The sequence below is a fragment of the Lepidochelys kempii genome, chromosome 14 (assembly GCF_965140285.1).
Source record: "Lepidochelys kempii isolate rLepKem1 chromosome 14, rLepKem1.hap1, whole genome shotgun sequence".
Taxonomy (NCBI): Eukaryota; Metazoa; Chordata; order Testudines; family Cheloniidae; genus Lepidochelys; species Lepidochelys kempii.
In genome coordinates this window covers 37,231,923-37,258,355 of record NC_136393.1, presented here as the reverse complement: position 1 = coordinate 37,258,355, position 26,433 = coordinate 37,231,923, and the positions used below count along the sequence as shown (strand labels likewise).

The 26,433-nt window shown below is 44.3% G+C and overlaps 1 protein-coding gene and 1 pseudogene across 1 annotated transcript; one reads left to right on the top strand and one right to left on the bottom strand.

The window, feature by feature from the left end:
- Positions 1 to 914: 914 nt before the first annotated feature.
- Positions 915 to 26,433, top strand: LOC140897488 (olfactory receptor 14A16-like; annotated as a pseudogene).
- On the bottom strand, positions 8,571 to 9,551 carry LOC140897455 (olfactory receptor 11A1). Its single transcript, XM_073310173.1, has one exon. The coding sequence runs from the start codon at positions 9,549 to 9,551 to the stop codon at positions 8,571 to 8,573; it is 981 nt and encodes a 326-aa protein (XP_073166274.1).

The following is a 26,433-nucleotide window of genomic DNA, read 5'->3' as shown; positions in this document are numbered from 1 at the left end:
AGAAGTCAGAGCGCCTGTCCTAGCTTCACACTGCTGCTGGCTGAGTATACTCGGTGTCAATGGGTGTGCAGAACATACACATAACGAGACATGGGGCTATGTTTCCACAGAAATTTTGGCACCTAGTGGGACTTTCAGAAGCACCTAGGAGCTTATAACTCGTTGATTTCAAGGGGTGTTGAGGGTCCTGATGCTTTTGAGAATCCCACTAGGTGCATCAATACCTTTAAAAATCTGCCCCACAGCCCCTCTCTGAAAGCCCTCACAGTCCTAGTAGACACAGCAGAGAAATGAAGGGAGGGGAAACTGAGGCAGAAAGAGGGGAAATGACTGGCCCAAGGTCACACAGCAGGTCACTGGCAGAGACAAGAGTAGAGCCCAAGTGTCCTGGCAACCCGTGCACCACACGCACAGAGTAAACAGTACAACACAGTGATTATGGAGAGATGCTGTTTGTCCGTTGTTACATGCCGGCCGAACTGCAGCTGGGAGTTGGTGCCATAAATTAATTTGGAAGCAGGCAGCTGGCCCTCTAGGCACAGAGCTTGGGGTAGAAAAATCACAGATGAGACGCTACTTACAAGGCTGTGTGTGTCTACGGGGGAATCAGGCTGTGTTTAACAAGCAACATCGTGGGCCAAATCGTCAGATGGGGTAAAGTAACGAAGCTCTATTGACTTTAAAGGATCTGACCCAATTTACAATAGTGTGAGAACATGACGGACTGATTGTCAGAGGTGAGGAGCACTGCCAACACCTACTCATTGTAACTGACGGGTTCTGTGCACCTTTGACATTCATATAATGAGATATTAGAGAACGAGGAATTAGGGCAATTCCCTCTGTTGCGCTAATCCTGACCATTGTCCGTCTCATTCCCAGTACAGCTATCACACAGTGTACTGAGGAAGAAAATGTCCAACCAAACCACCATGACTGAATTCCTTCTCCTGGGGTTCTCTGATGTTCCAGAACTGCAGATTTTATACTTTGTGGTGTTTCTAGTGCTTTACCTGATATCCCTACTGTGGAACCTTCCCATCATCACAGCCATAGCCCTCAACCACCACCTTCACACCCCCCTGTACTTCTTCCTGATGAATCTGTCCATCCTAGACCTTGGCTCCATCTCTGTCACCATCTCCAAATCCATGGCCAACTCCCTCATGAACACAAGATCGATTTCTTATTCTGGATGTGTTGCCCATGTCTTTCTCGTCATCTTCTTCGCTTCAGCAGATTTTGCCATACTGACCATCATGGCGTACGATCGATATGTCGCCATCTGTCAACCACTGCACTATGAGACAGTTATGAACAGAAGAGCTTGTGTCCAAATGGCAGCCAGTGCCTTGATCAGTGTTCTTCTCTACTCTGCAGTGCACACTGGAAAAACCTTTGCAATATCCTTCTGTGGAGGCAACATGGTGCATCAGTTCTTCTGTGAAGTCCCCCAGCTACCCTTGTGTTTAGGACACAGACAATCAATCAGGTTCTTCAAAGAAGAACTTTACTGATAAAGAAAAAAGTAAAAGAATCACACCTGCAAAATCAGGATGGAAGGTAACTTTACAGGGTAATACAAAGATTTAAAACAGAGAGGATTCCCCACTGGGCTGAGCTTGAAAGTTACAAAAACAGGAATAAAACTACCTTTCTAGCAGAGGAAAATTCACAAGCCAAAACAAAAGAGAACCGAATGCAATTCCTTGCCTTACTTACAATTTCTGTAATTTTAGATGGATTCTTCCAGGTATGTTTTCAAGAGATATTGTACCTGCTTGGTCTCTCCCTCCATCCAGAGAGGGAACAAAACAAAGAGAGCCACAAACAAGCCCTCTCTCCCCCCACCCCAGATTTTAAAGTATCTTCTTTTCTCATTGGTCCTTCTGGTCAGGTGCCAACTAGGTGATTTGAGCTACTTAACCCCTTACAGCTAAAGCGATTCAGTACAGCCACCAAGGAGGGATTTTGTGCTACTCTTTTCTTTATATTTATGACACTGCTATGTGGCCATATGCAACCTACTGAGGTACAGGCTCATCATGAACAGGACGGTCTGCCTTTCATTGGCAGTTCTCTCATAGTTCAGTGGTAATGTGGTGTCCCTAGAACAGACAGTCCGGGGTTTCACCTTTCCATTTTGTGTCTCCAATAAGATTAACTATTTCTTCTGTGACATTCCCCCATTGATTAAACTTTCTTGCATTGACAACCTCTCAGTATGAAATGCAGTTGTTTACAACTGCTATACTGGTCATCTTCATGCCATTTACTCTCATCTTTGTGTCCTACATCTTTATTATCTCCACCATCTTAAAGATGGCATTGGGTGAAGGCAGACACAAAGCCTTCTCCACCTGTTTTTCACACCTCATTGTGGTGACACTGTATTATGGGAGCAGCAGCCTGATCTTTTAAGACCCATTAACTTACCAGACAGCAAGAAAGTGCTATCTCTGATCTACACAACCGTCACACCCACCTTGAACCGCTTTATTTACAGCCTGAGGAAGAAGGAGGTGAAAGAGGCTCTGAGGAGAATATTGCGGGACATGATGAAGAGAAAAATATTTTCCCATAGAAAGTAATTTGGGTACACATCTTTTTTCTGATGTCAGTTACACAACTGTGCAAATCTGGAGTAGCTCCTTTGAAGTCAATGGCATTCAATGCTATGGTTGAACTGGTGTGGAAAAACTGCAAAAAGAAACACATAAAATGTTACCCTTCTGTCAACTTTTTGCGTGCATTGGAATTAGAAAATTTGGGCAAAAAAAGTCATCAAGGTTTCAGAAATAATGATCATCTCTGTAGCTGATTGAAACACTGAAAAAATCACATGTGTATATGATTGTCTTCTAGATACCTGTATTTATTGGGAAGGGCTTGCATGGATCTGGGAAGGGCATGTGGACAGCATCACGTCTCGGTTCATTGCCCCTTTAGGGTTAATGTTGTCCAAATGCTATTCATTTAATCATGAATGTCTGTGATTGGTTGACTGTGGCAAGGTAAGTTGGTGGTTCAGTCATTCCTTCATGGGACAGGTGTCTATATCTGAGGAAAGTTCCTTGAAATTTTCATTTATCCCTGCCCTGTTTGGCCAAGGTCTGAAAGAAACCATGGAGTATGATGGCATGACTCTCCATGGCCTTGCAGCTTCTGTAGTCGATTACACTTGCAGAAAGCAATCACAGAGCTGATGTAAAATGCTAGCAGAGCAGAATGATAGTGCCTGATTCTTCTCTGACTGACACCAGTGTCAATCAGAAGGGACTGCACGGCCATCAGAGGCAAAAGCTCAGTACCAATGCTGACACAAGAACAAATGGATATAAACTGGCCATCAGGAAGTTTAGACTTGAAATTAGACAAAGGTTTCTAACCATCAGAGGAGTGAAGTTCTGGAACAGCCTTCCAAGGGAAGCAGTGGGGGCAAAAGACCTATCTGGCTTCAAGATTAAACTGAATAAGTTTATGGAGGAGAGGGTATGATGGGATAACATGATGTTGGCAATTAATTGATCATGAACTACTCATGGTAAATAGGCCCAATGGCCTGTGATGGAATGTTAGATGGGGTGGGATCTGAGTTACTACCGAGAATTCTTTCCTGGGTATCTGGCTGGTGAGTCTTACCCACATGCTCAGGGTACAGCTGATTGCCGTATTTGGGGTCAGGAAGGAATTTTCCTCCAGGGCAGATTGGTAGAGGCCCCGGGGGTTTTTCACCTTCCTCTGCAGCATGGGGCACGGGTCGCTTGCTGGAGGATTCTCTGTACTTTGAAGTCTTTAAACCATGATCTGAGGACTGCAATAGCTCATACATAGGTGAGAGGTTTATTGCAGGAGTGAGTGGGTGAGATTTGGTGGCCTGCATTGTGCAGGAGGTAAGACTAGATGATCATATTGGTCTCTTCTGACCTTAATATCTATGAGTCTATGAGGAAATAGGTCCTGAGCATTTATATTCTCATTCAGAGGTGTGAATGATTGCACAAGTTGCAAGGAAGTAGACATTTATACTTCCCTCTCCTTCCTCGAACTGGCTCATATAAAGTAGGCCAGTTGGCTGGTTGTTCTCCAATTTCTCCATTCTAGGTACACTACAAAAAAGAATTTTTCTCAGGGAACCTTTGGCCAACTCCTGAGTCTCTCAATCCTATTAGGGAAGGAGCCAAAGCCCAATGAAGTCAATGGGGAGACTCCCATTGAAGTCAGTGAGCTTTGGACCAGGCCCAAATTCTTAAAGGGTGAAACTCACTGCTGTTCAGAAGATCAATACAAGACCTGTGCACCACCTGACTCCCAGTTAAGTCCTCAAAATATGTCTGAAGTGTTGTGTAGGCCTAATGCTGGCACTCTGGGGAGGGTAATATTTCACCCCAAATGATGCATTCTGAAGCTATCACTGAGAGCTCGATGTAGAACACGTGGCTCACAAACAACTCTTTGATCGTCACTGCACATGGGTCATGTTTAACTGAGATGATGCGGATCTGAGGTGGGCGGAGCATTGCTGAAGTGAACACTTGACCTGTTCTGTGAATGGATAGAGATTCCCTGTTCTTTCTGGGGATAATGTGAAAACTCTTGATGTTGAGTAGAGCTGGTGGGAAAATGAGGATTTTTTCTGTGGAAAATTGTATGGGAAATATCCCCATTAGAAAGATTCCTGTCTGGAAATTCCAATTTTCCTGAAAGAAATTTTGAAACCATAGGAAAGTATTATGGGAAAGCATTGGGTTTTTTCACACTTTCTTCCTGTTTCCAAACTATTTCCACCGAACACTGACTATTGTTAAGTGTTGAAAGCATTTTCTTTAACAGTGAAAGTATGCTTTATGTCTGACAGTAATATTTTCAACCCTTAATTTTTATTTTCCAAATGGCAAAAGTTAGAGGAAGGTCAAGAAGTAGGGCCTTTTCCCCCGCACTTTCTTACCATTTTCCAAATTTTGCCATTTGCAAAATATCCTGCTGGGGGGAGGCTCCTGGGCTGGGAATTTCCCAGGAGGCGCAGGGAGCTGGGTGCCCAGTGGACACTGGGAGCTGCGTGCCAGTCAGTGGGTGACACTGAGAGTGGGGTCTATCTATCTATATGGCTGGCTGGTAATTTGATGTATTGTCATGTTTTTAAGCATGTTTTTAACATTTTATAAAATGTTCTTATATGAATTTAAAATAAAAAAACCCAACAGTAACAACAACGATAATAATAATAATTAATCATAGAAAATCAGAGTAGTTAGCACAACGTGATTTGGGGGCAAAATATTTTTTTCTTTATTTGTATGTTAAATTCCCACGCAACCATTTGTGGTGTTCTAGAAATGCTAAATAAGAATAATTTTCTGTTTGATCTTCCTGATTACAAAATGGGGAAAATGATAACTATCTAGCCATGTGAAGATTAACACTTTGATATTCTGACTGAACTTTCAACATACTAGCCATGATTCAGCACCCTGCTTTATGTCAGCACAATAGCTTTGATTTCAGGAGTTTCGATCAATGTGTAACTGGAGTAACACACAAATATCTCAGAGCCATTCTGTAAAGGTCTCAATCAATAGGTCTGGTAGCAGCAGACCAGGTGAAAAGGAACTAAAATTCATAGTATATGAGTGGCTTCCTGCTTCAATGAATGAAAAAGACTCCAGTAACCTCTAGTTACCCAGGCTCAGATCCACAAAGGGACTTAGGCACCTCAAGACTAGATTTAGGCACTTTTAGGCACCACTGCAATCCACAAACACTCGCTCTGCTTCCACTTAACTCTGTAGGCACCTACACTTACTTCTGGGCAGATTCTTAAAGGTATTTCGGTGCCTAGTGGGATTTTCAAAAGCCTCTGAGCACCTAACACTCATTGAAATCCCTACCTTTAAAAATACCTTTAAAAATCTGGACCTAGGCACCTAAATTTGCACTGTAAACAACTCCCAAAGTATCTTATTTTGTGTCTCTGGGCGTGCGTCCGTGGAAGCCCCAGCATGATCCACAAACCTGTGAAGATGGGTGTTGCCCAGCTTATCTCACCTGCGAAACCTTTCCCAGTAGGCAGGCTCTGAACACACATAACTCTACACAAAATGGCCAGAGGGACACAGGGGTGCTGGAATAGGGGGAGGCAGGGGGCCACGGCCCCATCACTTTTTACTGGCCTTAAGGGCAAGTGAGAGGCGGGAGGCGGCAGAGAAGAGCGAGCAAGGTGCGGGGCCTTCAGGAGAAGAGGTGGCGCCGGAGCAGGGCCTCGGGGGAAGGTGCAGGATGAGGGTGGGGCCTCGAGGGAAGGGGTGGAGTGGAGGCGGGGCCTTGGGGGAAGAGGCGGTGTGGGGCCGGGGCCTCAGAGAAGAGCAGTGTGGGGGCAGGGCCTTGGGGAAGAGGCGTTGCGGGGGCAGGGCCTCTGGTTGATGAGGAGAAGGAATTAGCACAAGGATCTTCCATCTCTCCAATGACTGACCTGACCACTGGGATACAGAGTCACTTTTGCTCACTCTGAGGCCCAGTGCATATTTAATTGTTTATATACAGTACAACAGCTTCAACAGGAGAGACTGGAAGAGCACCACATTGGGATATCCTTTAGTTAGGCTTGGCAGAATTCAATTTTTATTTTTTTTATAATTTCAGCGTATAATATCAGTGTGTACTTTTAAGCATTTTTTTCTATTTTTATCAATTTTTGCATTTGAGTTTTAAGTATTGTTTTTTCCAGATTTTTATTGATTTAATCAATAAAATTAAATTAAAATCAATTATTTTATTTGATCAATCAGAGGTGTGGGAAATTGTGAGGGTGAGTCACACAACAGAGCTCCTCAGACAATAATTCTTTAATGACAGGAGATGTTGGTTTTTAAAAGTTAAAGCTTTACAACCATTACAACACACGCTGACAACATCACGTGTCCAAATATACAAGGCAAATATCCTTAAATCAAACTCTAATAAATTCTCAAGCAGCATTTTTCTTACTTTGCCTATCTGTAAATTTCTATTCTTAGCAACGGAAATATTTTTTTCATTCTTTTTTGTGTGTACTGTAAAATTGATGTGTATGGGACATTTAGAGATACAAATCTAATCCTTCAAGCCTATCTTTTCCCCAATGGTTAGAGCATGTATCTAAAATGTAGAGAACCATTGTTCAATTCCCTTCTTCCTCTCGGGCAGAGGGGGAAATTGAACTGTGGGTCTCCCACATTCTTAGTGAGTGCCCTAAGCAGTGGGCTAAAGTTTATAAGAGAGGCCTTCTCCTCTCCCTGCTATTTGGTATGTGGTTGGGCTTGCTCTGAGACTGCCTACCAACTGAGGTATGCCACATGTTGTGATAGGCATGTGTAGGGTACATGGATCTGAAAATGTGTGTTGTGGGGGGTTTTGACTACTGTGGCAGTGGAGATATGCTGGCAGGTTTTGCATCTGTTGTAATGGCAGGGGCTGGTGCCGCTTTGAGTTGGTGGCTCCTGGTGTGTGGGGAGCTTGCTTCTGATAATGAGGTTGAAGAGGTTGCAGGGGTGTGTTTGAAGGCCAGAGGAGGGGGTTCCGGAAAGATATCATTCAGAATGTGGTCCCCAGTGAGTATGGGTTGTAATTGTTTCATGATACTTAAATTCATAAATCCGCTACACAGCAAAAATCATGGCCTTAATTATTAAGTTGTAACCTGTAAGTTGTAATGTTGTAAGTTTCACTGGTGATAGGGGACCGGTGAAAGTAAAGAGCTGGTTTGTGTACTCACTCAATTCCTCAGGCGACAGAGAGTGTTTACACTACCAGCACTTCCATCCCCGATGAGAGCAGCGCTGTAGGGCAGCTATCCCAGAGCTGTAAGTTTCACTGCAAAAAGTCATTAACAAGAGTAGACAGTCCAGCGGTTTAAACTCAAAAAAGGGACTTTTTGCCCTTTAAATAGTAAGTGTAGACATACCCCAACCCTTTTTGTCCTGTGACTGGAGAGGTGTTAACTGCCCACTTCACCTTGAATAGCCTCTTGCAACGTGTTAAGGCCTTATCTGTTCCACATTTGTATGCAGCTGTGACATGCCGAGTACCTGTCCCCGATCTCAAGAAGACCTCTGTGTAAATTCCAAAGCTTGTCTCTTTCACCAGCATAAGCTGGACCAATAAACGATATTACCTCACCTACCTTGTCTCTCTAATATCCTGGGGAAAAACACAGCTAAAACAACACTGTAAACATCGTATACCTCGCGTAGACCTGCTGCACTGTAGGGAACTTCATCAGGAATAACCCCCTTAAGTCCTCACTGACATCAGTGGAGTTCAGTTGAGGGTGGGCTGGACATGCTCTGCCCATGTCGCAGTGCAGCTCCTTTAGCTCACTTTACCCCAGGCAGATCCAGGTCCATCCAGACCGCGCCTTGTGAGTCAGCGAATACCTGGCGCTGCAATCATTACTTAGAAACTGGCCTTCCTGCACACCAGGGGTCTCACTGTAGGTAATAGAACAGCTCGAATAATTCAGGGCTCCCACGTGCGCTGTGGTTTGCTATATTACACCACTTGATGAGCTCCCATTATATCCATTTTATTGCAACTTACAATAAATGTTGAGAAAAAAGTTTGTGATTGGTTATAAAAGCCATAGTCTTACTTAGAGCTTTTCTCAGGGCCTCCTTGACCTCCTTGTTTCTCAGGCTGTAGATGAGGGGATTGACCACGGGAGTCAGGATGGTGTAGAAGACAGAGGACACTTTGTTCAGGTCTCGCAGTGCAGCAGTGTCTGGGAGCATGTAAACAACAAACAGGGTCCCATAGAAAATTGTCACCACAATGAGGTGAGAGGAGCAGGTGGAAAAAGCCTTTTGCCTTCCAGCGCTGGAAGAGATTCTCAGGACAGTGCTGATGATAGCCGTGTAAGATGCCAGGGTTAATAGAAATGGGAGAAGAATGAATATGAAGCAGAGAGGGGAAATCACAAGAACCATCAAGCTGGTGTCACTGCAGGACAGTTTTATCAATGGGGTGTAATCACAAAGGAAATGGTCAATTTCATTGGGGCCACAGAAAATCAATTGTGATAGCCAACATACTGTGATGCTGCTGACTACAGACCCACTTAGCCAAGACCCAGCTGCTAGCTGGAAGGAAAATCTACTATTCATGCGGGCTGCATAATGCAGTGGTTTGCATATGGCTAAATACCGATCGTAAGACATCACTAATAAGAGACAACATTCTGCAGCTAACAGAGAACCAAAGATATCAAATTGTACCAGGCAGCCACGAACAGAAATGGATCTGTCCCCAGTCAGGAGACTGGCCAGCATCCTGGGCAGGATGGTGGAGGTGTAGCAGGTCTCCAAGCAGGACAAGTTCCCCAGGAAGAAGTACATGGGGGTGTGAAGGTGCTGATCGGACACAACTAGTGCAACAATGAGGATGTTCCCAGCCACTGTCACAATGTAGATCGCCAGAAACAGCAGGAAGAGAAGAATTTTCAGTTCATGGAGATTCCCAAAGTCCAGGAGGATAAATCCTGTGATGGACGTTTGATTTCTCTCCTTTGTGTCTGCCATGGATTCTAGCAAGAAAAGTAATTTTTAAAAAGTAGTAATAATAGCTTGTGAAATATGACATGAAACAGATACCTTTGTGGGGAGGGAGTTACTTTGTTAGTCTCTAAGTTGCCACAAGTACTCCTCTTCTTTTAACAAAAACAAATGTATTTGAGCATAAGCTCACTGAGAAGGCCTCAGCTGGAGGACTAGGTTCAGTTTTGGCAATCACAGAATAAGAAATATGTGGACAAATTGGAGAGAATCTAGAAGTACGCAACAAAACGATAAAAGGTTTAGAAAATCCGACCTATGAAGCAAGGTGGAAAGAACTGGGCATATTTAGTCTAGAGAAGAAAAAACGGAGGGGGAACCTGATGAGCCTTCAAACATGTAAGAGGTTGTTACAAAGAGGACAGGGATCACTTGTTCTTTATGTCCACTAAGGGTCTCACAAGAAGCAATCAGCTTTATCTGCAGCAAGGGAGATTTGGTTTAGACAGTAGAAAAACTTTCTAACTCTAAGGATAGGGAAGCCCCAGAACAGGTTACAAGGCAGGTTGTGGAATCCCCATTATCTGACTTTTTAAAAAGCAGCTTAGACAAACACCTGTCAGAGATGGTCTAGATGGTCAGCACAGGAGGCTGGACTTGGTGTCCTCTCAAGATCCTTTGCAGCCCTTCAGTTCTATGATTCATTATTCTACCTCCTTCTCACACACATATCTGTATTTTTTACTGATACCTTAGTTAGTGGTGAATTTGTGTGTGAATTTTGAATTAAGGAATACAATAGTAGTTGTTTGTTTGTTATTCTATGTCTTTGTTTAGGGAGTTTTAACAGAATGACTAGCCATGCAAATATGAGATACAATACAATATTCATTTTAATACTTGCCTATTTCTTCTTCATATCCGCATCACATTGCATTTTTTGCAGTCATATTGAACTGTAAACTCATGTGTTTTAGGGCTTCTTTTATCTTCTGTAACTTAGAAATCACTCTGATGGCAAAATAATGAAGTTAGATAGATAGGTAGATAGATATATGAAGGAGAGACAGAGACACTGCCAGATAGACAGGCAGAAATAAAGCTAGACTGTAGAGGGAAGGCTAGATAGCGACAGATTGGCAGACAGAGAGTTAGCTAGCTAGATACCTCATTGAAAATTTCCTATTTTAAGGTTTGTTCCTCCTACTGAATATGTGGCTTTTGTGCAGTGAATGACTGGGGAGGGACAAATTCTCATAAATCCTCACAAATTCTTGCCATCTAGCTCTGGCTAGGGCTGACTCTGAGTAAACCCAGGGTGTTCTACATACGTCTAAAACTGTCTGTTCAGGGTGTGTCTCACAGAAACACAGAATCTCTGTTACACATTATTCATGACAATATACATCATCCTTTACCTTCTGTGAATCTGATGAGAAAGGTTGTGCTTCCTCAAAAACAGGTATAATAAAAGCTGGAGTCTCTGATGTGACCTCTTCATGCAGCCTTTCAGAGACCAGGATCCAGGATCCAGAGTCTATCACCATCTTCTTCATGGACCACAGTAAAGAGACCTAAGAGTTCTACAGAGGATCCCCTGTTCTATTCTCCTGCTTGTCACAGCTGGCTTTTATCTGATCCCAAAAAGTGAATGCCTTCTTTGATTTGTTATACGAGAGTGAAACAACTCCCTGGAAACTTATGCTAATGGGAATTTACAATTGCCGCAAAGGCAGCGTTAATGCTCCATTTTATTTTTAGAACTTACAAACAAGTTTAATACATGAACTCCTAACCTCAGAGAGAAAGTTGTGGAAATAGGACAACTTCTAGCTTCAAAGGAATAGTTATGGAGACAGGAAAATGTTTAACATCAAAGGAGGTGTTTCTCTTTACCAATTCTAAGGGACATAGGAATTGCCATTCTGGAGGAGGCCAGTTATCCACCTTGTCCACTCTCCAGTCTCTGAATTAGCTATACCAACTGCTTTAGAAGAGGGTTCATAGATTCAACCATCTTAGGAGAGCAGGGACATTGAATCACCTTCCCTGTACATAGCAGAACATTACATTTCACCCAGTTGCCCCTGTATTTAGCCCAATAACATGTGTTTGGTTAAAGCAACTTTCAGAAAAGCATCTGCTCTTGATCTGAAGATATCAAGAGATGGAGAATTCACCACTTCTCTTGGTAGCTTGTTCCAATGGTTAATCGACTTCTCCAGAAGTGTGACTCCCTGGCTGGCATGCCTCCTCATGGTTGGACATAGCATAGTTTTAGTTGGGGATTGGTCCTGCGTTGAGCAGGGGGTTGGACTAGATGACCTCCTGGGGTCCCTTCCAACCCTGATATTCTATGATTCTATGATTCATAGCAAGGTCATCTTCTTCTTCGGCACTCTTTGCTGATTGTCACTCTGGCTGTGCTGTGATCTACTTCTCGTAACTCAGCCCTCCGGCCAAGTCACATGTATTCCCATCTAATCTGAGGTAAACCCAGTCTAGCTCCTCAGTAGTCCAGTGGCTTCATGCCAGGTCTTCAGGCTGATTTCAGGCTTTATTGGCCTTCCAGCTCATCTCTGGGGGTCTTTGTGCCACCATCGTCGGGGGGGCTGGGAGGGGAACCCAGGCTTACTATCTACTCTGGATACCCTGTAGTAAGCAGTTCAGCTCTGTCTGTTCACACCCTTTGCCTCCTCCTGGGCTACTTTCTAACTCAGCCTGTCATAGAATCATAGAATATTAGGGTTGGAAGAGACCTCAGGAGGTCATCTAGTCCAATCCCCTGCTCAAAGCAGGATGAACACCAACTAAATCTTCCCAGTCAGGGCTTTGTCAAGCCGGGCCTTAAAAGCCTCTAAGAATGGAGATTCCACCACGTCCCGAGGTAACCCATTCCAGTGCTTCACCACCGTCCTAGTGAAATAGTGTTTCCTAATATCCAACCTAGACCTCCCCCACTGCAACTCGAGACCACTGCTTCTTGTTCTGCCATCTGCCACCACTGAGAACAGCCTAGCTCCATCCTCTTTGGAACCCCCCTTCAGGTAGTTGAAGGCTGCTATCAAATCCCCCCTCACTCTTCTCTTCTGCAGACTAAATAACCCCAGTTCCCTCAGCCTCTCCTTGTAAGTCATGTGCCCCAGCCCCCTAATCATTTCTGTTGAGCTCTGCTGGACTCTCTCCAATTTGTCCACATCCCTTCTGTAGTGGGGGGACCAAAACTGGACACAATACTCAAGGTGTGGCCTCACCAGTGCCGAAAAGAGGGGAATAATCACTTCCCTCAATCGACTGGCAATACTTCTACTAATACAGCCCAATATGCCGTTGGTCTTCCGGGCAACAACGGCACACTGCTGACTTACATCTAGTTTCTTGTCCACTGCAATCCCCAGGTCCTTTCCTGCAGGGAAACTCAAGAGGGCTCACCTGGGATTTGAACCCGGGACCTCTTGCACCCAGAGCGAGTGAGACTCATACCCCTTGACCAACGAGCCTGGCCTTTAGCCTTTCTCACAGCTCCTTCTCAGGCTCACTCCTCCACAGATCCCAGAGGGAAAGAGGATTCGTTATGGTGAACAAAGGAAATGTACAGGTCCAAGGTGGGGTCTATCTGCCCAAAGAGGATATGGCACCTAGCAGGCTCAGGACAGCATCTGGCCCCAGACCAGCCTGCCTCCACACAATCTATAGGTTTTCTCTGACACCTTCCTTCAAGGTGTTAGCACAAGAGGTCCACTCCTTCTCCTGCTCAGCCCTTACTGTATTGGGCTTTTCCTTTTTCAACTGCTCCCTCCAGGCTTTGACCCCTCTCATAGGTGTAACAAGGTAGGGCTGACTGAGCACCTGGGCCCTCATTGGCTTCTTTCCAGCCACTGTGGGGTCATTGTACCCCTTCAAACCCTCACTGTTAGACATTTGTGCCCTATTTCTAATTTACATTTGTCTGGCTTCAACTTCCAGCCATTGGTTCTTATCCTGATAATTTGAAAGTGCCCTTAGGACCAGGTACTTTCTCCCCATGAAGGAACATATACATTTTAATCAAGTCACCTCTCAGTCTTCTTTTTGATAAGACTGAGAGGTGGAACACCTCATGAAAAGTCTCCACGTATCCTAATCACTTAGCGGTTGGCTTAATACGGGATAAGTGATCTGGTAAATTTGAAGCAATAAATAATTTATCACTACAAGCAGTAACGTCCTGGAATCATAACCCTGCTTTCCTTGCTTACCCAAATTTCCCACTGATCCTTGCAGACAAGAAACTGGGCACTATAGTTTGGTACGCAGTGTTGCACCCAAAATCTTACTCACATAATGGGCTGAGCAGAGAAGCTGAGGATCTCTGAATCAGATTTCCCTTTCTTGTCTCGAGTGACCTTGATAATAACTTGCACATCACCCCCATCAGTGGATAAATACAGTAAAATATAATGATTAGTGCTGGTCAAAAATTATCCTATGGAACAATTTTCCACTGGAACATACTGTTTTGACAGAATAGGAACTTTTCATGGGAGTGCGTTGAATCCATTGAAACTTTTAGTGGAAACCAGGGAAGCTCCTGGTTGACTTTCAGCTTGACTGCTGCCTGATTCCTCGGCTGCCCAGATATCTATGCTGTCTGGCTTTCCAGCTGTCCAGCAGGAAATGTAAATTTTGATGAAATCACATTTTTCAAGGGAAAAATCTCTCAAGTGAAAAATCCCAAACAGCCCTTGAAAGAAGTTAAGGGAAAAACTAAAGGCAGATTTCCTCGAGCAACCTTAACTCTGCTCTGCTGGGAATGCCAGTCTTCTGTCTCCACCATGGATCAAACTAGCCCCTCCCTGCACACAACTCTACTACATCAATATCCACAAATTATGTGAATAGGATAGGAAAGGGTAGTTTGGTAAAGGGATGTATAAATAGTGTGGCCACCTTTGGAGTGCCACGTCGTAACTTGGGATGACTTTGCAGTGCCTGGCCTTCATTTCCTTCCTTGTTGCTCCTCAATAACTCCACAAAGGCTCATGTGTCCCTTCTTCTGGTCTGGCTTATTAACATATGTCAGGCTTCCTTCCCCACTCTGAACTCTGGGGTACAGATGTGGGGACCTGCATGAAAGACCCCCAAATCTTATTTTTACCAACGCTCAGATTTCCTCCTTGCCTTGGGATCGCTGCCACCATCAAGTGATCTAACAAACAATTAGGGAAAGGACCACTTGGAGTCCTATTCCCCCAAAATATTCCCCCAAGCCTATACACCCACTTTCCTGGGGAGGCTTGAGAATAATATCCTAACCAGTTGGTTACAAAATGATCAAAGACCCAAACCCCTAGATCTTGGAACAATGCATAAATCAGTCAGGTTCTGAAAAAGAAGGATTTTATTTCAAGAGAAAACGGTAAAAGAATCACCTCTGTAAACTTAGGCTGGTAGTTCACCTTACAGAGTAGCAGAAAATTGAAAAAGCACAGAGGAACCCCCTCTAGCCTTAGTGTCAAAAAGTTACAACAAAACAGGGATAAACCTCCCTCTAGCAAAGGGAAAATTCACAAGTTGAGAAAACAAAGGTAAACTAATACCTTGCCTGGTGTTAGGGGGCTTATTCCTTCACCCACTTACTTCCCTGGGCCTTCTCACATGAACAGAGAGCAACAATACCCAAAGTCCAAAGGTGCAAACAATTTGATGTTTATTGGGGTGAACTTCCAGCAAGCATGATTCCAGTTTCCTTCCTTAGCGTCCCCCCTTCCCAGCTCTGAGACCACAGAGGGTTACCTGTGTCCCTGTTCCCGTTCTCCCCGTTAGCAAAACATGATTCCAATTTCCCCACCCCCATTCTCTGTTCCCATTCCCCCCTTACTTCCTGACTGACTGCAGACTGTATAGTAAAACTTGAGTTCTGCTTAGCTATACCTTAGTTTAATTTCAGTAAAATGATTGGTTAACTAATCCTAACATATTGTAACACGATTATTTAACCAATTATATCCCAGCACCTTAATTAGTTTACAACCAGCAAACTAATTAGTTTACACCCAGCAAAATTAATTGCCTTATTTCAATGTGACTAGTTGGAATGTAAGTATGTGACCATTCGCTTCCTAGCTTATGGCTGCCTCTGCTGCTTAGCCAAAGGCCTTAGTCTAAGAGCAGGGCCTCAGACTGTCACAGTGAGAAAAGGCCTTATACAGTCAGACAGTGATTTTGATTCTTTCTTTCTTTCTTTCTTTCTTTCTTTCTTTCTTTCTTTCTTTCTTTCTTTCTTTCTTTCTTTCTTTCTTTCTTTCTTTCTTTCTTTTATACCTCTATAACTAGCTAAGTGATAAGAATACACCTAAATTCTTAGAGTATAGGCCTTTACAGACAGGCCTGAATACCTATATCCTAACAATTGAGGATGGCCAGGGGAAGTCACATTTCAAGGCTGATCTTTGCTCTTTGAACAGGCAGGGGAAGGGAATCTTATTCGAAAGAGGAGAAAGCCCCAGAAATCTCCCCCTTATACCATATCTGACCCATGTGCTAAGACTGGTACTAACAGCAAAGACTCTCTGAAATCCCCTTGAGCTTGATCCGGGCCTGATCAAGAAGATGCTACTTCACAGCTTTGGGGATTCTGTCACAAGGGCAATCATTAATAAGTTCATTTAGTGTTTCATTTGCTTCATGTTTATCATTAGCCACCCAAACTCAATAGTCTTTGGAAATTTACAAAGTTTACTGGACTTCAGAGACTCATAGATTCCAAGGGCATAGGAGACCATTGTGATCATCTAGCCTGACCTCCTGTATAACAGAGCCCAGACAATTTCCCCCAAATAATTCTTACAGCATGTATTTTATCCCAAAGGTTAATGACTCTCACAGTTAAAAATTTACACCTTATTTTCACTCTCAATTTGTCTAGCTTCAACTTTCAGACATTTAATGACGTCAGAACTTTTTCAGCTACATTGAAGAGCCCATTATTAAATATTTGTTCCCTGTGTAGATACTTACGTAGCCTGTAATCAAGTCACCCCTTATCCTTCTTTTTCTTAAACTAAATGGACTGAGCTCTTTGGCTTCATCACTAAGAGATATGTTTTCTAATCCTTTAATCATTCTAATGGCCCTTCTCTGAACCCTCTCCAAATTTTTTAACATCTTTCCTCAATTGTGGCACCAAAACTGGACTCTGTAGTCTAGCAGTGGTTGAATAAGTGCTTTAGATTCCCCTGTTTATTCATCCCAGGATCGCATTAGCTGTTTTGGCCAGAGTGTCACACTAGGCTTTTATATTCTGCTCATTATCCACCATGACCCCCAAATCCTTTTCAGAGTCCCTGCTTCCCAGAATAGACTTCCCCATCCTTTAAGTGCAGCCTATATTCTTTATTCCTTGATGTATACATTTACGTTTGGCCTGTGCTAAAATGAATATTATTTGCTTGTGCCCAATTTACCTAGCAATCCAGATTGCTCTGAATCAGTGACCTGTCCTTTTCATTATTTACCACTCCCCAAAATTGTGGGTCATCTGCAAACTTTACCAGTGATGATTTTATCTTTCCTTTCAGATTTTATCTATCCTTCCTTTAATAAAAATATTAAATACTGTTGACCCCAGAATTGTTCCCTGTGGGACTCCAGTGGAAACACACTTGCCCAATGACAGTTCCCCATTTACAGTTACATTTTGAGGCCTTTCACTTAGCCATTTTTTAATCCATTTACCATGTGCCATGCTAATTTTGTATCCTACTTGTTTTTGAATCAAAATGTTGTGAGGTACCAAGTCAAACGCCTGAGAGAAGACTAAGTATATTAGGTCAAGATTATTATCTGTATCAGACAAACTTGTAATCACTTTAGAAAAAGAGATCAAGTTAGTTTGATGGGATCTCTTTTGCATAAACCCATGTTGATTTGCATTAATTACATTATCCTCCTTTAATTCTTTAGTAATTGAGTCCAGTATCAGCCACTCCATTATTTTGCCCAAGATCAATGGCAGGCTGACAGGCCTATAATTTCCCAGATCATCCCATTTACCCTTGGCACAACATTAGCTTTCTTCCAGTCTTCTGGAATTTCCCCAGTGCTCCAAGACTTAGGACATGAGGAGGATACTTGGGAAATGGGATGACTTGGGTATTTGTCTAGCCTTCAAAGAAAGGAAATCCCAAGTCTCCTGGTGTCAGCCCACCCGGAGGAGGGTGTTCTAGCCTAGTGGTCTGAGCAGGCATGACATCTAGTGATCGGGGCAAGCATCAGTAGATAGGGGCAAGCATCAGTAGTTCGGCGCCAAAGCCAGGGGTCAACACAGAGGGCAGGAACTGGAGTGAGCCGGGTAGCAGGCAACAAGGGGTTCAAGGCTGGGGTAGGACAGAGGCAAGTCTGGGTGTGAGGCAGGAGCAGCAGGAACAAGGTAACACATAAGCAGGCTCAGTGGTGAGCATGAGCATGGCAAGGCTAGTGAGTTGCTCCAGCTGCTGGCCTCTGCAGCCAGCCTGCTGGCCTCTGCAGCCAATCAGGTGGCGTAGCTAATCAGGCACCCTGCTGCCGGCCAGCTGTACTGATGGGGCTGCCTGGAGACTCGCTCTGCTGCAGGCCCTGCTTCCTGACCCCTGGCTTCTCTTCTTGACTCTGAGACATAAACCTGACTCTAGGGTTAGAGCTGGAGAGGGGTAGTCAAGACTTCTTGGGGTTATGCCAGGTCCAGGAAGTGACTTGGATGTAGTGGAAAGAAGAAGGGGGAGAAGAAAATACTGATGAGCTTTAGATGACCTCTGATTGAAAAGTCAACTTTAAATTTGATCTCATTTTGGCCTCAGCAGCCAATTAATGTCCCCACATTTCAGCATTCTAGCTCAACAGAAACATGGTAATTGATTATGGCAGTGGTATAAACATCTCAATTAAAATAGTCTATTTCCTAATTTCACTGGGTAGTTCAATATCAATTTTGAACAGAATACAATAGACCCACCTGGACTAGTTTAGATTAGAATAGACCATCCTGTACTAGTTCAAAATACAATAGAACAGACCCAACTCTACTAGTAGAATAGATCCATCTGTACAACTTAGAGTAGATAGAATAGAGAAAAATAGAGTTGTAACTTGTAAGGCTGCGGGCTTGCCAATTGTAGAAAAAACCCTTCACTTTAGAATTGCCTACCACATTTCTAAATTGGTTGACCTTGTGGACTTGACATCACCTATGCTTTTTTACCAGGCTCTCTATCTATTTTTCTTGACAAATTAGTTTTCACGGTGGAACACATTTGTTTCCTTTCGTTGTTTTTTTACTACTTCTGTCCCATTTTTCTCTTTTTTTACTTCTCTCCTTATTCTAATGAAAAAAGAAAGAGAAAAGGAGAACAGGGGGAAGAAAAGGAAAGCCCAAAGACTAATTTAATTTTTATTTTGTACTTTTTATTTTTATCTCTGCAAAGTACTGGAAAATGTATGATAATATTTTTCACTTTATATTCTAATTTCAATAAAAAAGATACCTTATATGTCTTTCATGATTGTGGCAGGGCAGGGGTAAAACCCCTTGAATGCCCTGCCAAAATGGTGGCTAAGCCCTGCTTTCTGGTAGGTAAGTAGCGGCAGCTGGGCTGAGGAAGGGAAGGGAAGGGCTATAAAAGCCCTGGAGAAAGCTCAGTCAGGAGGCTAGCCTGGGAGGGGACAGGAGGCTACAGCTCTGTCTCCTCACCAGAGGAAGGGTGCCTCATAGGCCAGGAGACCCTGGAACGGGTTAGAAAGGGGATAACTGTTGGGGGATAAAGGGGACTTGTCAAGGTTCCTTCCCCACTCTGAACTCTGGGGTACAGATGTGGGGACCTGCATGAAAAAAAACCCTAAGCTTATTTCTACCAGCTTTGGTTAAAACTTTCCCAAGAGACAAAATCTTTGCCCTTGGACTAGGGTATGCTGCCACCACCAAGTGCTTTAACAAAGAACCAGTGAAAAGGACCACTTGGAGTTCCTCTTCCCCCAGCTATCCCACCAAGCCCTTATACCTCCTTTGCTGGGGAGGCTTGAGAATAAACAAGTTGAGCACAGACCAGCTTGGGTTTCTTAGGACCCTAAAAATCCCATCAGATTCTTAAAAAAAAATAACTTTATTAGAAGAAGAAAACAAAGGTAAAAGAAACACTCTGTAAGATTAGAATGGAAGATAATCTCACAGCAGTCAGATACAAAACATAGAGAATCCCTCTAGGCAAAACCTTAAGTTACAAAAAGACACAAAACCAGGAATACACATTCCCTCCAGCACAGCAAATTTACAAGCCAAAACAAAGAAAACCTAATGCATTTTCTAGCTAGATTACTTACTAACTTTACAGGACTTGGAGGGCTTGCATCCTTGATCTGTTCCCAGCAAAGGTATCACACAGACAGACAAAAGCCTTCCCCCCCCACTCCAGATTTGAAAGTATCTTGTCCCCTTCTTGGTCATTTTGGGTCAGGTGCCAGTGCGGTTACCTTAGCTTCTTAACCCTTTACAGGTGAAAGGATTTTGCCTCTGGCCAGGATGGATTTTATAGCACTGTTTACAGAAAGGTGGTTACCCTTCCCTTTAGATTTATGACAGGACTGCACTGTAAATAAAAGCACAAGGGTGAAACACCAGAAGAAGGTGTGAGGACTCTTATTTTGCCAGCCTCAGCACAGGGCACAGGGGAGAGAAAGGGGAAACCTGTGCGGACCCTGTGACAATGATAAAAAAGGTAGAGCAGCTCAGTTTAAAAGTTCACTTTTATGTCAGGCTTCTGAGAAAATGCAACCAAAAAGAATTTAAGTGTAACTTGTGACATTAGAAATAGAAACATAAAGACTGAATTAATTAACCTATCTTGCTAACTAATCCTATGAGAAATGCAACTAACAAGAAAAAGTGGATGAGTAAAAAGACTGAGCCATATGATACTAGACTACTATATTTGTAAGTGGGGGAATAGTCCCGCTATTGTGGGGAACTTTCCTGGCTTCTGCACTACCCTGGTGAAGTGGGCTAGCGAAAGGATCCGAGTCTTCGCTCCCACTTCCTTTACCCAGAGGCCTCCCTGCTCTTGAGGACTCCCCTTCCACTCTCCTGTCTGGCAGAATCCTCGTAACACCAACAAGGCTTGGCCTAGGATTCCTGGGGGGCTCGACCCCCAACCCTGCTGTGCACAGGGGCTAGGGTGTCCCCACTCTGGGGTACTCTCTCTGCACTGGGCACTTCTCTGACCCACTGATCATTACATACAATTTAAACATTCAATTATTCTGTCTGACAGCTGCGTGACGGAGTCCATACATTAGCAGCTCCTTATAGGAGGTGAGGTGGGTCATAGCCTGATTGTCATTTGGGTCCCACCTAGGATCCTTTATAGGAACCTGATCATCTGGGGTCGGGATATTGTTACGGTCCTGGTCATATTGCCTCTTTGCTTCCTCCCTTGCTTTAGCTATGACCTGTTCTCGTTCAACCTCAGTCAATAATGTTCGCAGAAGGACATTACAATTATTGCAGTCTGGCTTATAGCTGCTAAGACATCCCTCAAAAACCGATACAAACTTGCTTGGGTTGATAGAAAATTTTCCAGCCTGTGCTTTGAAAGCGGCCAGGTCCATAGGATTAAAAGGTGCATGAGTATAGATCTGCATAGTAGCAGCAGCTTGTTCTTTCTCTTGCATTACAGGCGATTTTAGTCTCAGTAAGTAAAGGGTATAGTCCAGCAGATGGAGCTCGAACCTCACTATGAGCTTCACTAGGAATCTTACTTTGAGCCTTGCTCTGTGTGGGTGTAGGGGCCGAAGGGGACACGCTCTGTGTGGGTGTAGGGGCCGAAGGAGCCTCACTCTGTGCGGGTGTAAGGGCCGAAGGAGACACCGGATCTGCCATTACATTTGGGGTGGAGGTCCGGGGACTGACATTAATTGCTACCGGGCCAATCGGGGTTAAATTACAGCATCGTAAAATATCAATATGAGACCACAAGGTCATAAACAAATAAGCATACGAATGCTCATTCCACTTCCCTCTTTGCTGACAGAACAGGAGTAACTGGAGGATTGTATTATGATTTAGTGATCCTCCGGGAGGCCACTGTTCCTGGTCCTCTAATTGGTACTGAGGCCAGTTAACCGTACAAAATCTCTTCAATTTAGCCTTAGTTATTGGATCTGATTCAAATACCTTTCAATTTATTAAAATACACTTTAGGGGCATGCACCGTACCCTACCTCCCATGCTCTGTTCCTGTCCCATACCTACAGGGTAACTCTGGGCATCCCCAGGTTCCAACAGAGCATATAATCCAGATTTTAAAAGATTCCTACTTTATCCAAGGGACCGGTTCCGCCACCATCTCCCACAGCTGCTTTTCGACTATGTGAGTGCGTTGCATCGTTGTGCCCTCCGGGGTCGATCAAACTGCGTCTCCTCCGATGCCCCCAATGAACTCACCGGTGCGCGCTGGGCGTCGGTTGTCACTGCAATCCTCGACCTCCGGAAGGGATCCGGGCAAGGCTAAATTGCAGCCTCATTGCCCACCCAGGGACGCCAAAAGCTGTTGCTGGCACCCAGTGCCGAGAGGCAAAACAATAGCAGGGCTTCGTTACCTGGTGTGTTTCACTCAATAATCACAACGGGGTGGAGAAGCAGAAAAATTTATTTGCAGCTGCAAACAAGGTACAGGGAGAAGAGAATCTCAAATCCTGCACACCAGAGCAGGTTATTACACACACTTTTATATTCCTTAATGCTACTGCGCTACACATCAGCCAATTAAAACTTTGCACAAATACTCTGCCTTCCTTATATGGATTACAACAATGTTTATTTCCTGCAACCTCAAACAAGAATTCCTAGCAACTTAAACAACCAGCACATTCTGTCTGGCCTTGTAACTATCTCCTATTATCTTTAGCTTGGTGTCAGCAAACCTTACACTATGAGGCATTATCTGCGGCTGCAACATTGTTTTAAAAGCAAAAGAGCTTACTCAACCAGCCAGGCCTGAATTCTATTAAGGGGGGTTAAAAAGAAGCCCTTAGGCCTTCAGCAAGGAGACTTCCTCAACCCTTATGGCTTTCCATCCCCTCGACTTAACTAGTGGCCATGCCCTGGGGTCTCCAACACAAGGATTCTTCCAGGGATGCTGCCATCATGAGAGATCCAGGGCAGGTGCTGTTTCACCTTTGTGGGGTTAGGATCAACTAGGGCAGGTTGTCAGGATGGTTTGTTCCTGTGGTGAGATCAGAGCTGGGCTCACAGCCTTGGAGACCAGATTCGGCTCTTTAGCCCCAGAGCAGGGACATCCTGGGCTGTGGCCGTGTCTGAAGCCTGAACAAGCTGGGATCAGCTCTAGAGCTGGGAGGGGCTTTCAGTCCCTGATCCCATTTAGTCCATCGCCTCTCAGCCAAGCCTGCCCTAGGAGGGGAGCAGGAAGCACCCATCCGTGGAGTAGATCCTGGTCTGCTAGGAACTGCAGAGACTGTCAGCAACTCAGGACATCCAGCAAGAGGACAGCAAAGGAGTGCTGGATAACACAGTGAGAGGTGCTAGCTAGCTAATGTCCAAACAATTCTGATGCCTGAGAATCGACTGCATCACAAGCTGAGACAAATTCCACAAACACCAGCACAGTAAGATTGCTATTTCAGTTCCATAATATGGGCTATTAATATTTAAGACCATAAATGTGAAATTACAATCTGAACTGTTTTAGGGCTGGTCTACACTACCATGCTCTGTCGATCCAAGATAAATCACAAGTTTGGGGAAAAATCCACAGAGACTAGCACAGTAAATTCACTATTTCAATTAAATACAGTCATGGATTAATATACAGAACAAATGTAAGACCTTAAACAAAAATGATCATTTGAACCCTTTAAGGCTTTAGCTGTCAATTAAGTCAGAGAACTAGAGCCAGTCAGGAAAAAAAAAATCAGCGCAAAACTTTGACTTTGCATCAGATACCCCAAAATCAGAAAAAGATTCAGGATTTGGCAACCAGACGTGTTTGTTTTTAGCAAAATACTAGTGTTAAGTGAAAATGTCACATTGCCAACAAAGGAAAATTGAGGTTTTCAGGTTTTGTGGTTTTTTTAAAAATTTGTTTCAAGTATAGCAGCAACTTTCCCTGGACATTTTTGTTTAGTTTTAGTTGGAAATTGAGCTTTAAACAAAGATGGGAAACATTATTCTTATATTTAATAATACAGCCATTTCAAACCTGTTTGTTCTATTGCAACCGTGTTTATTCCTGTTTCAAAGAAATAGTTATGGGAAGGTAAAAAAACAGGTTAGCAGCAAAGCCTGCAGATTGTGTTTTGTACACACTAGCACCTGTAAACTCAGAGTCAGCGTTGCACCAGCCACCTGAAGCCTGTCTATCTCAACCCTGCCCAAGGACACAGAGGAAATGAAGGGGGACAGAAGCAAGATCTCCCTCTCCAGCCCCATATCCTCTGTCCCACACTGCTGCCAGCTGAACAGCAATGTTGCAAACTGGTGCACAGAACATACACACAGCAAAACACAGCCCCTCCCTACCCAAGATCACAGGCCTAGTAGACAAGGCAGAGAAAGGGGGGAAGAGGAAAGAGAGGCACAGAAAGGGGAAGCAACTTGCTCAAGGTCACGCAGAAGGTCAGTGGCAGAGATAAGAACATAAACCAAGTCTCCTGATTGCCACTGTCCTGCCTAGCACACACATGAAGATAGAGAGGGAAATGATAAACCACAGCAGTAACCGAGGGGTGCTCCTAGCCCATCCTTACACAGAGACACAAGTGTTGTAGGTATCAGGGACCATGAATCGATCTGTCAGCAGGGAGCAGGCCGTCTCTGCACAGAACTTGGTGTGGAATCATCACAGAGGAGCTGTTGCTCGGGGCGCGGGGTATGTCCGTGTTTTGTTTCCCTTGGAAGAGGGGATCAGGCTGTGCTGCTGGTTTAGAAGTCTAGTTTCCTGTCCAAGTTGTTAGCCTGCTGTTTGTCCAAAGAAGAAATGCCTGGAAGGGACCTGGGTCACCGAGTCCAATCCCCTGCTCTCACTGGCAACCCAGTCATATAACCTCCATCCTAAACTGACACAGCTCCGTGTTAACACCAGTTAAGTTGTCTGTCCCCAACGGCTCCTATTGGGAGGCTGCTCTAGATTGTCCCTCCTCCGATGGGGACAAACTTTCTTCTCATTTTCAAGCTGAATTTACTCCTGGCCAATTTATCCCCGCTCCTCCTTGTGCCGACATTGTCCTTTAGCATCAATAGCTCTTCTTCCTCCCTGGGGTTTACCCCCTCAATGTATTTATAGAGAGTGATCATAACCTCTCTCAGCCAGCATTGTGCTAGGTTAAATTAGCCAAACTCTTTTAGGATATGTCTACTCAGCAAGTTAGGGCTGTGATTCACCAGCTTGCATCCCTGTACTCGTGGGCTAGTTTGGGGAGCATAAATAGCAGGGTGGCTGCGGTAGCCATGCTGAGTACAAGCCCACCTGAGCCCTGGGGCTTTGTATTCAGCACAGTTTCCCCTTCTGCCATGGCTATGCTACGTTTTAGACTTGTGCTAGCCATCCTCGAGCTATTGCAAGTAGTGTATGTGATCTGGGAATCACTCCCCTAGCTCGTGGCGTAGACGTAGACTTACTCTTCTTTCCTAAACTCGCTCTCCATTGTAGCAATAGGATGTCCATAATTCCTAAGATTGTTGGGTTTGGGTTGTAACTTGTTCCATATTTACACTGCATTTTATCAAGCCTCATCTTGGACCAGATCCTCAGATGGAGGAAACGGATGCCATCCTTGGACTGTAAGGGAGCTGTGGAAATTTACACTGGTGTGACAATGCTCTTCATTAGTGGTGTGATTGTCAGAGGTGAGGAGGCAGGAGGACTCTAGCATGACCATTACCCTTGCCCTTCCTTCCACAGGCAATCCATGATGTACTGAGAAAGCAAATGTCTAACCGAACCACCGTGACAGAGTTCCTTTTCCTGGGATTGTCTGAGGTTCGGGAGCTGCAGATTTTACACTCTGCTGTTTCTAGGGATTTACCTGGCAGCCCTGGTGGGAAATCTCCTTGTTATCATCCTTGTGGTGCTCGACCACCACCTTCACACCCCCATGTAGTTCTTCCTGATGAATTTACTAGATCCATACTAGATCTCGGATCTGTCTCGGTCTCCGTCCCCAAGTCCATGGCCAATTCCCTATTGAACACCAGGTCGATTTCTTATTCTGGGTGCATTGCCCAAGTCTTTCTCTTCATTTTCTTCACCTCGGTTGACTTTGCTTTTCTCACCATCATGGCGTACGACCGATATGTCGCCGTCTGCCAACCACTGAACTATGAGACTATAATGAACAGGGGAGCTTGTGTCCAAATGGCAGCCATTGCATGGATCAGTGGAATTCCCGTTGCTACTACGCAGACTGGGAACATATTTGCATTACCCTTTTGTGACGGCAACAGGTGGATCAGTTCTTCTGTGAAATCCCCCAGCTGCTCAAGATCACCTGCTCTGACTCATAGCTCGGTGAAGTTGTTGTTACTTCTTTTCTCTCGTTCTTAGCCTTAAGATGCTTTGCTTTTATAATTGTGTCATATGTTCACATCTTCAAAACAGTGCTGAGAATCCCCTCTGGGCAGGGCCGGCATAAAGCCTTCTCCACCTGCCTCCCTCACCTCATTGTGGTCTTCTTCTTCATTTGCATTGCCACCTTTGCCTACCTGAAACCCACCTCCAGCTCAGCCTCAGCTCTGGATCTCATGGTGGCTGTTCTCTATTCCGTGGTGCCTCCAGTGCTGAATCCAGCCATCTACAGCATGAGGAACAAGCTCAAAGGTGCCCTGAGGAAACTGACTGAGGGGAAGTTATTCAAAAAGAATAAAATTTCCAGATTTCTCCCATGA

What these genes read in the sequence shown, in the direction of transcription:
- LOC140897455 (XM_073310173.1), bottom strand. Translation starts at nt 9,551, where the DNA reads ATGGCAGACACAAAGGAGAGAAATCAAACGTCCATCACAGGATTTATC.